Raw genomic sequence first — 13,419 nt, 5'->3', positions numbered from 1 at the left:
CTGAGTGGTTCAGGCCTCCAAGTGTCACGTTCCTCTCGGCCCTCCTGAAGTGTGGTCTTCCATACAATACATCTGTACCCAAGAGTCCTCTGTGTTTTCCTCTTCTCGACACATACTTATCATTAAAATCTCAAATGTGGTACGTGACACAGGACGTAAAAGCCCTTATCAGAAAACGCTCTGCTGCAACGCCAGTATCAAAAAGAGGAAGTGCTACCTTCTCTGCCACATCCTCGCATTTGTGCTTGTCTTCCCTTTCAACCCTGTGACATGTTATTTTCTTTTACAACAACGGTTTGAAATTCGGTGCAGTCAGACCTTTTGCGTTGATAGAATTCACAAGAGCTTTCATTCAGATTAAGTGCAGCCCTCCACTTCTTAAATCGCTGTTTTGACAGTTTGTGGAGTTGACATCAGTTAAGGAACTCAATTCAACTGAAGTCACCCGATTCTGTCAAGCCACTCTCAGAGTGCTGAAGGTAAGCTTACTCAAAAAACTTTGTTTATGACCTTGTTTGAAAGTTACTCTCAACCTCAGGAAAAGGGAGCCACACACTCATAAAACACACAGGGAGAAGTTCCTCACCAAGGTATTTCTCTTCTCCTGATCCAGGAAATAACATTTTGACACGCTCCAGGTCATGTCTGTTTTGTCAGAATGTGTTACTTTATGTGTTTGCTGTGCTTTGTCTCAGACCATTTGATTCAAAATGTTCAGAGGGAGAGGTGCAGCCCTGCAATTCTGTGGGGATCTTCAGCACGGTACTTGATCTGTTAAGCGCTGAGTGTACGACTGAAAAAAAGAAAAAAGGAAGTGAAGAAACTAAACATCTTCCTTCTTGAATTTGTGTTTTTAACCAGCTCAGTTGGGTTCTGTGCTTGTCTATGTTTTTAGAAACTTCTAACACCCTTAGTCATAAAAAAAACCTTCTAAAACACATTGTAGAAACTCTAGAAGTATATTATAGTTGAGCTGAGCTCAAGACTGTTTTTATTTGTATCTGAAAAGCAGAAATTTTGATGTACAAGATTTTCTGTCAGTGCAATCAGTGCCTTTCACTGCTGGTCAGTGAGTAACTCCCCTGCAGCACTTGAAATTTGAGTAATGTGGTCAAGGACACTTACTGAGCCACTGTTCAGAGAAAGACCTTCTAACAAACATGTTGATGGAAAAAGTGTTTTTTCATTCTGCTGTGGTTTATATTTAAACAATTCTTCTCAATGTGTTGACTTTCAACAGTTGACTCTTTTGCAGGTTTTGTTCATATCTCATATTGAGGAGAAGCAATGGAGGGTCATATCTTTGAGTATCACAAAGAGGAGGACACTGTGGACATTGAAGCATTCCAGGGTATGTTGCTAAAGCTGCTAAGTAATCTGTCATAATTTTCAGTTATCACCTGTTAAATCAATCAGTCTCAGTCAGTCAATCTTGACTCGTTAAGCACATAAAAGGACATAAATCACATATACTTTACACCACAGTGAACCATTTTGCAAACCATACTGTTGTTGGTTTGTCAGAGCTACGGAGTGTTTCAAATATTTAGCTTAGCCTCAATATAAATGTGAACCAATAAAAGTGGGACAACCTAAATATTAGAAACACCTCTCAGTTTAACGCAATACAATTCACCAGTACTACAAACTGCAGCCTCTGAAATGACCATTAAGTACATGACAGAACATTTTAACCTTCCTTAAGGTAGGATTGTAGGTCTGTACTGTACTAATTTTTATATCCCACACAGCCGTTGGTGTCCAAAAATTTCTGTACAGTATGAGAATCTTTTAGCAGTTTTTCTTAATGAACATCAAGAGTGCATCACTGAAGTTTTCTCAAGCGTTATCGTTATGAGATAATGCAGTGTAGAATTTCAAATCAATCTGTATTCACTTAAATCTGGAGTAACTTATTTTTTGGGGGGCAGCAGAACAAGCTATAAACAACACTGACATACTGTATAAGTTGTTGTGGTTAACTTGTAAGCAAACAATTGTATAATTACACATTTAACAGCCGCTGAGCAACATTATCATTCATTTGTCATGTTTCTGGATAGCTGATAAATTTAAATCCAATATTCACTCTCTTTTAACACTGTTTTGGTCTCTACCACTTCCTGAGGGAAATATCTAGCTCTTTAGCTGCTAAATCTTCCACCACGTTCACCAGCTAGTAGCTAACTATGTACGTCTGCCACTTGGTAGGTTTATCAGAGCTTTTTTCCCCCAAAAAACAGCTGACTGCATTCGGACACAACTATGAATTTAAAGTGAATAAAATAAGTTGTGTCCTGTAAAATCAAAAAACCCTCTGCACTGCAGAGTTGGGTGATAATTTTCAGTTAGTTTGTCACCATGCGCGACACCGTTCACATTTCACATAGTCATTTGATCTGTAGTTAGTATAAAGATATTGATGAGAGCACCTTTAAACTGCATTATCATGGCACAATAATGTGAGGTTTACAAAAAACATGAAGCAGACTCCAAGTTTGGCGTAATGGATTGGACGGATCATGCAGGACCTGCTATTTGGTTTCATATTTTATGGAAAGGAAAGGAAACCAATGGCTGCCAGGAAAAATACATCCAAAAATGCATGCAGGGCATGCAATCAAACATGGTCAATGTAAATGTAAATTATATCTGTATTGTAATTAAGAAGCTACATCTTGAATTCACAACAAGAATATCATATAAATGGCTGTGGTTATAAAAAAAAAAAAGAAAAAGAAAAGACTACTAACTGAGCAATGATGGTTGTGTACATTCACACAGGAGAGAAGAGGAGACTCATTCAGCCAACGTCTTTAAAAGACCCCAAACTTGAAAGGCTAAAGGAGGTAGGAGATTCATTCCTGTTATACAGTACATATAGACCTCTGTCTTAATCTCTGTTTTCCATTCAAAATTTCCTGTAACATCAAAGCCCATCCTGGACAACCACAGATCCAAGACTCCCTGTATGTCTTTAGTGGACTGGAGATAAATGCTACACAGGACATACATTACAGAGCCTGCGTGTATGTGTGCAGTGAAGAGCTTGAATAGTATCAGATGCGGGGAGAGAGGTGGAAGGATCAGTGAAACTTAAATGAACATAATTATCAGAGGTGATGGGAGACAGAAGAGAGAGGGGCAAGGAGCCAACAGAGTGTGATGGATCAGACTAGAACACATTTTGATTGGAAAAGATAGCGGCTCGAGGGCTTTGTAGAAGTGGCAATGAATGAATAAATTACTCAATAAGCCTGGCATGTCTTACATGTAGATTTGGGAGGAAAAACAAATGGAATATCCTTTTTATTTTTGGGGAGCACAGTGGGATTGTCATCATTTTTCATCTTTCAGGATCATATTGTCCCTGAAAATTGATTAAGATAATTTTAAAAATGAGGTTTCATGCTGTGTTTCACCTGCTACATCGGGAATAGAAAAATATATGAACAAAGATGAAAGTGTTTGATTTATCTGACTGTGTGATGAATTTTGTATCGTTAGGCATTGGTTGATTGGATCAATAGGACTTTGAAAATGGAGCACATAGTGGTCCAGAGTCTGGAAGAAGATCTGTACGATGGACTAGTGCTTCATCATCTGCTGTGTGAGTTAATATATATTTGCACGATTGCACTGTCATCCCCAATATTTCATTTAATATTAACATACTTCCACTTAATCATTATTTAAATTAGATGATGAAAACTAACACATTTTTTCCCTTTCAAGTTCTCCTAAAAGCTGTCAGCTCCAATATCCAAGACACAATTCTTGCCCGTACAACTTTAACCTTACAAATAGTAATTCCCTGATTTCCTCAGCCCAGTTAGCCGGTGTGCATTTGCCCGTGGAGGAGATGGCGCTAACCAGGACCGCTCAGCTCCACAAGCTGGAAGTGATCCTGGAGGAGTTAGACAAGAGGCTTGGTCTGCAGGACAGCTGCCAGATCAAATGGAACATCAAACGTGAGTCATGCAGCTGACAGGCCTTCACCAACAACAATGGTTGGAAAGAACAAAAGTTCTGTCCTGGCAGTGACTTTGAATCATAACAGCATTTGGTGCTAGCTCAAGTTTTTTTGTTAGCTTTTAGCAATTGTGAGGAATTTTGGTGGAGATAAAAATTTTCTGGTAATATGGGGTTCTGTTTTAATTATCTGTCAGTGGATTATTTTCTAGTGCTGGGTTATGGAAGCAATCGAAGGCCATAATAATTTGAAATTTTATAAACAACTGAACATTTGATGATGAAATTCAAGAATCCAGGGTTTCTAGTCACTTGGCTGAATTTTTTCTCTGATGGATCATGTGACTAGAAAACATAACCTAATAGGACAAAAACATTACCTGATTACATTCTGGCTTGATTGATTATCCATGAAAGTAAAAGTACAACAGAGCGTATTTTTACTCAGGGAGTAACTGATTTATTTTTTACAGTGCAGCCAAACAAATTTATATTGTTTTACTTAAGAAGTCAGTCAAAAATAATTGCAAATGCGATCAGACTTCATCCTGTTCATGCTGATAGTAGTTTTCCATACAACAGGAAACAGTTAAGTTGGTAACCTTGCTAAGATGTTCTAGATGTGCAGCCTTTTGCCTGCTTGTTCAATCACTTCCTGCAATATTTAAAAATGATCTGCCATCAAAAAAGTGCCAAAAATGTGCATTGTGTTCTTTTGTAAGTGCGTCATTGATGAATGATTATGGTCAGTACTGACCTTGGTGACAAATGTACTGCATTTCCTGTGACTGCTTTACAATAAAAGCATCCCATGTTTTGCCAGTTGAATACTTTTAATAGGAACTAGCAGCAGTAGGAAATGTTGCTTTTGCAGTAACTTAAGAGAACAGTAAAAAATTAGGCTGATACAAAGGATTTTTTTTTCTTGCTCTTCCCGTTTTGCCAACATTACTTGAATTCAGTTCTACTTCCAAAGAGCACGGAGAAGGGGAAAAAACGTTTGAAGAGGAACAACTTCATTGTTAGACCAGCTGAAACCCATTGGTATCGCCAGTAAAGTTGTTCTTTATATTACAAGTATTGCTGGAGTTTTGATCTCCTCAGACTCTGCCACTAATAATGAAAACTACTATATAGAGGTACTGTAATTGCACAATTTAAACATTAAAAGGCTAATGCTGAAAAATACCAGCCATAAATGGGTTTGAGTTCATGAAAATATTAAGGATTATAATTTATGACTTTTAAGGATTATAAATTATACAGTCAGGTATTCATTTGTTTATCAGATTCAAATCCTTATAGCCTTTCTTTGCTTCTATACTGGGAGGTGGTGAGTTCTGTCAAATCAGTGCAAGTTAATTTTTTTCGTGTTTTGGTCTCTGCCGTTGGTCTGTCAGTCATCCACAACAAAGACCTTCTGGCCACTATTCATCTGCTGGTTGCCATGGTGAGATGTTTCCAGCCTGACCTGGATTTGCCACCAAATGTGAAGGTTGATGTTGTGGCGGTGGAAGTGAGTTTCAGCTCTGGCTTTAGCACTTTTTCCTGTTCCAAATTTTAACACACCTTCTAAAATTGCTGCTCAATTTTGGTTGACTTGAATTTACATCCAGGTCAGCAGTGGTGGAATCAAATCACATGTACAGATTGAGGTCCTAACAGAGGATAGGTGAGTAGATTTCTGCCCTGTGGATGTGAGGAGAAACTCAAGGTACACCTTATATTTTTTTTTGCTCCTTCAACAGCAACACAGGCTCAGACTTCCTCAGCAATTCTGAAAGTGAGTAAGAGCCATCAGAGCTTGAGCCATTGTGACATTTTGAATGTCATCCAAACAGCATTACAGCCTACAATGACTTAAAACACTTCTCTGGCTGTCTGGTCACCTAGGGGAGGATCCCATTGAGCAACTGCTGAAGCTGGAGGCTCACAAGGTCAACACGGTGAAAAAGGTATAACAAGGAGAGGAGGAGAAGTACTGAAGTAGTTTAAGGTGTTAACTCTTGCATCTCCACTGGCAGTGAGAGAGCAACTGTTGTGGTGTTATGAAAGGAAGTAAGTAAGCTTCATATGTCTGTCAACTTAACCTGAACCTACAATACAAGCCCAATAAATGTAGAATTAGCTAGTGTGGGTTCAAATATGAATCAAATGTGCAAGGAATGTCTTTTTTGTATTTTTTATTATTTGGACCTAGTGTTCTTTGGGAAAATATCATATAATATATAATATAATATTTATTCAAACAAATGGTCACTTTGGGGTATGGTTGCAGCTCATGATGATTTTCATTACTGATTAATCTGTTTATTCGTTTTTTAATTAATCAGTTCATTTTTTTAGTCTCTAAAATGTCAAACTGCCTGAACTCCTATTTTTTTTTTGATTTTCAGGCCATTTTACACTTTGTCAACCAGAATATGTCAAGTATGGGTCTGCAGGTGGCTGATATGGACAAACAGGTAAAAAAAAACAAACAAAAAAAAAAAAACAGCAAAGATCATTGATGACTTCCCCTGAATGTATACACCCCCTGTGTTTTCTGTCTAGTTTGCGGATGGTGTGATTCTGCTGTTGCTGATTGGACAGTTGGAAGGCTTCTTCATCCCACTCTACGACTTCAACCTGACCCCTGTCAATCAATCTGAGATGGTATGGACTCATTTTATATTCACAACACATTAGTTAGGGAAGGGCATCCTTAGAGAGGGGATAAATTTATACTTGACAGAGGCACACACACACACACACACACACACACACACACACACACACACACACACACACACACACACACACACACACACACACACACACACACACACACACACACACACACACACACACACACACACACACACACACACACACACACACACACACACACACACACACACACACACACATGGAACACTCAGCTTTATTAGTATATATCATCATCATCACCATAATTCAGCCTGTAGATACTTACAGATGATGCGGGTATCATTTGCAATGTATTCATTTATTTAAAAAATCAATCACTTAAAAGAAAAATAACTAATTTAAATCATAAGTCACTTAATTTTTGACTGATATTTTGTGAAGGTGTAGATATACAAAGGCTCCATTAATCTAATTCAGAAGTACAAAGATCATAGTACATTTTTTTCATTGCTAATTTCAGCTAATCTAATTTCCCAGAGAGCACAGTGGATAATGATCTACAATGCTGAAACCCGATTCAAAATCATACCTATTACAATATATGACATGATAAAATTAACATTTTACAGTTGCATAATAAAACCATATGCATAATTACTACTTTGTCATGGCTCACTTAAATGATAATTTTGATCTCACTTTACTTGAAACAATAAGATGAGTCTATGTAAAAAGTTTTGACTCTTTTATCACAGAAGCGATGAGCTCAGGACTTACTTACTTACATGACTAACTTATTGTATAAAGACGCCGTGACACTCCATATTAGACTTTTTTGATACCTTAAAAACTAAAAAGTCCAAAATCATCATATTTAATATTTTGTGGAAAATCCTTTGCAGTCAAAAGCTGCTTGAATTTTTGATTGTATAAGCCCGATCCATAATATATTATAGTGGATTTGTAACTGTTATATAGCCAAATTTATTAAATCTGACAGTTCTAGTATGATGGAAACCCAACCCAAAAATACAAAGTAAATATGTAGGTATAGTTTATCTTTGAATTAAAGTGTTGGAAATCTACCAACATACAGTGGCAAGGTTAACTGCTATAAAATGTTGCTCTAGCAGACTATTCAATTTAAAACTCAGTCCTAGCAATTATGTATGTACGTTTTAGTACATTGAGTTTTTAAATTTTAAATTCCTATTGTAATTCAAATTTTACTTTACATAACTGGTAGAGATTAATTTACAATCTGTCAGTAGCAAGTTTTTGCATTGCTTTCCAATGCTTGAGACAGCTCTTGGCGAGTAAAGGAATTAATTTTGATGCTGAACTCGCAGCATTTCTTCTAGGCTACTTAGTAAACAGCTGTTAATGCTAACATTGGCTATGTAGCGATAGCAACAACTTACTTATAGCACCTTTAACTCTTTTCTCAAAACAGGTGCCCGTTGGCATATTGTTAATTTTTACTGTCTTCTTTTATCTTGACACTTCTAGATAATTCCTTAAACAGGTGAAACACGACTGGAAAAAAGACTTAGGTCACTCCATAGCCAGATTTTATGCGATGTTGTAGAAAGTTATGTTTAAAACTAATTACTTAATTATAGTTACATATTAATGTTTAAGTACTATAAATATAGTACTAGTTAGTTATATGTAATAGCATGTAGAAATAACTAGGATATCACCACATGTACAGAGATATAACTAAAAGGTTTACCAGAAAAATACTTATATACTGTATATGCGATGGTTGGGTAATTCCAATAAGTCTTAAATAAATTTTACAACACAATTTTCTGTTAAATTATGAAAGATTAAAATGTGATGTGCTGGTTTTATGTTTTATTGTTTCTTTGAATTCTAGCTTCACAATGTGACCTTGGCCTTGGACGTCCTGAATGATATTGGCCTGCAAATGTCCAGTGTTAACCCACAAGGTATGAAAATTCACTGTTCACACAACACACACACTCTGCCTTATTGGCAACAGATTTTATTCAAATTAAAATGCCAGGCACAGAAGATGAAAAAAACAAAAACAAAAGGTGTGCGAGTAAGATGATTGTAACAGAAAAACAGTGTAGCTCCAGGACGGCAAAGTCAAACTAATTCCGATGATATCCTCTATCAAGAAGATTTATCAGGGAGACAGGGAAATGCCAGAATCTGTTTGTATGTCAGGTGAGGAGGTGGATCGCTCTGGTAGTTTGAGTTAATCTCGACTGCTCGGCGGAGTGTGGGTCCAACAGTGTTTTGGACAGAGAGATGAAATTGCTTGCGGAATATGAATGAGCGCGACTTGTGTCTCGATGAGTATCACTGCAGATGATTGGCTCAGTCCGAGGTCATCATCATTTATTTAGAGAGGAGCAGCAAGGGAGACGGTCTCAAGGGGATGATTTCACTGTGGCGCCCACCGATAGACACAGGGAACTAACCTCACCACTATGACTAAATCTGTGTTTGTGTGTTTGTATGTGTTTGTCTGCAGGAAGATATGTTATCTGTATTCATGAGCACTGCGACTATATAACACACAGTTATCAGGCGGATCCCAGAAATATTCTGATTGTATCTGTGTACTGATATTTAGAGTGTTTGTAAGTTCTGACTGGCAACTACACGTTATCAGATTTCCAACCATAAAATCATAATTTCATTATTTGTGGCATAAATGTATGAATCTTAGCATTCATCCAAAAAAATAATATAACAACAAGAGCAATGCTTTATTAACAGATTTTTCAGTTGGCATTTTATGTAAATAAGTTTAGCATAGGTTCTTTGTACACTGTCCATCCAGGTCTAATTGAGATACAAACTTTAATAAGGAAAACATTTTTTGTTTAATTACTGCCTCATTATTATTTAGGCTGTTTGACACCAAAAAAAAAAAAACAGTGAAATACTACCAGTATTACAAAGGAATTCAGGTTTATATATATGTATATAGGCATATATGTATATGTATGTATATGTGTATATGTATATGTATGTATATGTGTATATGTATATATATGTATATGTGTATGTATGTATACGTGTATATGTATATATGTATATATATGTATTTGTATATCTGTATATCTGTATATATATATATGTATATATATATATATATATATATATGTATATGTGTATATGTATATATATATATATACATATATATATGTATATGTATATATGTATATATATGTATTTGTATATCTGTATATCTGTATATATATATATATGTTTGTGTTTGTGTCTGTGTGTCTGTGTGTGTGTGTATACATACATGGTTGATCTCCGTTTATACCCCTTTTTACCGTGGATATAAATACACAGATATTGTTTTTCATGGCTTTGGTTATTAGTTATAGTTTCCCTCCAACTTTGTGGCAACAGTTTGGGAAAAGACCTTTCCTCTTTCAAGTCAGGTCAAGTCAATTTTATAGAGCACATGTAAAAACACCAAACGTTTACCAAGGTGCTTTACAGAGAACTTTAAGATACAGTGAAATTAAAGCAGTCATGTAGTCACATTAATAATTGAGGGGACTTAAATGCAGATCTATAAAGTTGCTTCTCAAAATGTGATTTATAAGTAGTGATACATGGAGGCCTTACAGTGAGCGGTACACTTTTACAGTCTGGAAGCAGAGATTGAAAAGACCTAACCACCTGGATTGGATTTTGACACGGAAACACGGAGTAGCGAGGAGTAACTTATCAGAACATCTGAGGAGTCTGGACGTAGCGTTGTGACTGAGGAGATCAGAGATCTAAGCTAGTGTCGGTCCATGCTGTGCTCCAAAAACAAATATCAACATGAAAGTACACCTGAGCACAAAGTGAGGTCCGTAAAGAAACACTTTTTTTCCAGTTTGATGTGGAAGCCCTTAACTGGGCTGAAAAGAGTCCTGACCTAAACCTCATCCAACACTTTTAGGATGAACTGGAACAACCACTGCAAGACAGACCTTATCACCCCAACCAATAATGCTCTTTTGGCTGAAAGCGAGCATATCCCTGCAGTCAGGTTAAAAAAAATCCTGAATAGGAAAGGTTATAGAAGACTGCTATAACACCATATGAATGCAAACAGCTTTCGGCTTTATAATAAATTCAGAAGCACACATGGGTGTAATGTTTGGGGGTGCACTTTTGGCCATCTAGAGTAAATCACTCCAAGAAGGGAAAAGAAAAATACAGTGCTTATCTCAATGAGTTACCCACTCGTCTAAGTGTGTGAATCAATCAATAGCAAATGGATCTACTTCACTTCCCTGCAGAACCATTATTGAAAAGATGCTCTGTATTCTCTCTGAGCTTCAATTTCCCTTTCACAATCACTACAACTTCCCCTTAATATTGCCCGCCAGCCGTACAGCCTGTAATTGTAAAATAAATCCTTAACACGATAACTGTTAATGTAAGGACCAGCACAATTAATCTAAGCCAGGAGCGAGTGGCTAATTTAATTCATTTTTAGGGTCTTTTTAATTATTGGCAGGCATAATTGATGTGATGAAATAAGGAGTCCCAGCACTCAGGGTAGAAAAGGGGAACGCGCTGCATGCGTTAATTAGGTTAGCTAGTTGTGGAGTGGATCTTCATGTCACATTCATTCAGTTAGTGCATCTCACAACTGAGAGCAATTTTGTTGGGATCTAATCTCAGCAAGGACGTATTGATCAAATTTCCATCTAATCTTGTTATTTTTAGTCCTCTTGATCTATGACCTGTTAGTACGGATTGTGAGAATAGTTACTATCTAATGTTGGTAAAAGCGTCCTCATATTTATCATTGCTCCCAGTGGCTTGGTAGATGCTGATTGTGCATTATAAATATGCACTAAATGTCTCTTGTGGATTCTGTGACAGATATTGTCTCCCAGGACGTCACTGCCACCTTGAAGGTCCTGTACGCCCTGTTCAACAAGTACAAAGAGAAATGAGACTGGACACACACATGAAGAGGAATTCAGCAACTGGAAACACAAACAAAGCTGAAGAAATACTGTAAATCTAATTATTTAAAGGATGAAGTAGATTATTTGTAGATATTTTTTTGATGTTCTCAGGCTAATTTGAAATAAGTGCAAGAAGCTTAAGTAGCTTTAAGAACTCAATCATGATCAAAGTAGCAGTGTCTAAGGGCCCGGTAAGACCAGCATTTATGACAGCAACATTTTGGAGCAAAATCAGTTAATTTCAGTTAATCGGCACGTTTTTTTTCCTCATAGAGCTTAACTTTTGAAGGACTTTGACACGTGAATTTGCACTGCTGACCAACAGCAAACCGTCTTGACGGTGCTGACCTTTCTGGGTATATGGAGCCAAAGAGTCCAAAACAGAGAAAGTCAAAGGTACAAATAAGACTCTTAAATAAACCCTATTAACTTATCGTCTAGTTTGTGAATGAGCTATTTTGGCCGGTCAGTATGTCACCGGCTGGTAGGCATGTTAGCGGGTAGCTCACCAACTAGACCTGCAACAGGTCACTATGTCACCGAGCCTTCAGCATCACCTATTTAGTGAGGAGAGGTGGATACGAGTCTAGCTATCAACCGAACAAAGTGGGCAACTGCCCCAAGGGCCCAGGGACCCCAAAAGCATCAGGTTTGTTGTATGTCAGTAGGTTTTATACAATTTGATTCATTGCAAAATTGTCAAGGAAATTTGCACAACTTAAGTGCAAAATCAACTGAGATAAGCTCTACATTATTGCCTATTCTTGTGGATTTGTCTCTTGGCCCTAACTCGTACAGGGTCCCTGTTTCAAAAATCTAGTATTAGGACTTTATTTTAGCTCATATTGTGCTCACGGTGCATTCATAAATAAATCTGTCTTTTGCTGTGCCCCCTTCTGCGCTGATAGAGCACTAAGTACTGTATGCCTTCATAGCCTTCTTAAATCTTGTTGACAGTGTAAGGACAATAAAGTGTTAAAGCATATCTATATCCGAACTTTTTTTAAACATATTTTACTTTGACTTTCACAATCAATCAAAATATATGTGGTGTGTATGGGTGTTATTTCCTGGTAATTTACTGTTTTTCTTTTCCCTCACTGTATTTCCTTTTTAGTCTGACACTGCTCCAACACGGCACTTTTCATTCTTACTATACAACTCCCCCATCCTTGACTGCCACTTCTCAATAAACAATGTGAATTTATTTCTCTTCTCCTTCCCTCTGTTTCTGCTGACAGTCTTTGACCTCCTCTCCTCTCTTTCTAGTCTGTGAATGCAATTTTCAGGAAATTTTTGAGATTTTTTTTCCCATCAAAATGTGCACAACTCAGTGTCACACAAATGTTGAAAGAGTGCAGCAGGCAGCGATGGAGGGAGGCACAGAGAATCTGAGAGAGATAATAGATGTGGTTTCAATCATCATATTTTGCAAATTATGTGTTGAAATTAAAAAAAGTTGATTTGAACCAGAAAAACCCACTTAATTATTCTCTGTGTTGCGAGGAAGTACAATTTAAAAGGAATTTATGCAAACCATTAGTGATTTGTTAGTGGAACTTTTTGTTATATTTAGCATTTCAGCGACTTCCTTAGTGTTAAATAATAATATCTGTCTACCACTGCCTCTCTGGTTTTAGTCTTGCGCATTTAGTTTGTGTATTAGCAAACTCCAGAGTGTGCTTCTCTGTTTTGTCTTAAGGTTAAATATATGAAACTTGGGCAACACTAAAAAGTAACAACTACCACCTTCACACTTCTTATTCCCTCCAGTTTTCTTGCAGATGTGTTTGTTGACATTCAGGAAGCCAGTTAATATATTTCC

The 13,419-nt window shown here is 37.0% G+C and overlaps 1 protein-coding gene across 3 annotated transcripts; it reads left to right on the top strand.

Annotated features, from left to right (window-relative positions):
* Positions 1-228: 228 nt before the first annotated feature.
* parvg (parvin, gamma) lies at positions 229-12,978 on the top strand. Of its 3 annotated transcripts, XR_005708046.1 has the most exons (14): positions 229-479; positions 1,256-1,351; positions 2,785-2,849; positions 3,508-3,610; positions 3,828-3,971; positions 5,373-5,488; positions 5,589-5,644; positions 5,721-5,755; positions 5,866-5,927; positions 6,369-6,437; positions 6,526-6,627; positions 8,504-8,576; positions 11,506-12,059; positions 12,122-12,978. XR_005708046.1 is itself a non-coding variant. In XM_040134256.1 (13 exons), the coding sequence occupies exons 2-13, from the start codon at positions 1,288-1,290 to the stop codon at positions 11,577-11,579; spliced, it is 963 nt and encodes a 320-aa protein (XP_039990190.1). In that variant the 5' UTR covers positions 229-479; positions 1,256-1,287; the 3' UTR covers positions 11,580-12,978. The 3 variants fall into 3 exon arrangements, 2 of the variants coding, with proteins under 2 accessions (XP_039990190.1, XP_039990191.1); XM_040134256.1 differs by having other exon boundaries at positions 11,506-12,978; XM_040134257.1 differs by having other exon boundaries at positions 1,241-1,351; positions 11,506-12,978.
* The last annotated feature ends 441 nt before the right edge of the window (positions 12,979-13,419 follow it).

The sequence above is a fragment of the Xiphias gladius genome, chromosome 8 (assembly GCF_016859285.1).
Source record: "Xiphias gladius isolate SHS-SW01 ecotype Sanya breed wild chromosome 8, ASM1685928v1, whole genome shotgun sequence".
Lineage (NCBI taxonomy): Eukaryota > Metazoa > Chordata > Actinopteri > Istiophoriformes > Xiphiidae > Xiphias > Xiphias gladius.
Note: the sequence above shows the minus strand (reverse complement) of the source record. Positions and strands in the feature narration are given on the sequence as shown.

What these genes read in the sequence shown, in the direction of transcription:
- parvg (XM_040134256.1), top strand. Translation starts at nt 1,288, where the DNA reads ATGGAGGGTCATATCTTTGAGTATCACAAAGAGGAGGACACTGTGGAC. An exon ending in GGACATTGAAGCATTCCAGG is followed by an intron (nt 1,352 to 2,784) that starts GTATGTTGCTAA and finishes ACATTCACACAG; the next exon opens with GAGAGAAGAGGAGACTCATT. An exon ending in GATCAAATGGAACATCAAAC is followed by an intron (nt 3,972 to 5,372) that starts GTGAGTCATGCA and finishes TTGGTCTGTCAG; the next exon opens with TCATCCACAACAAAGACCTT.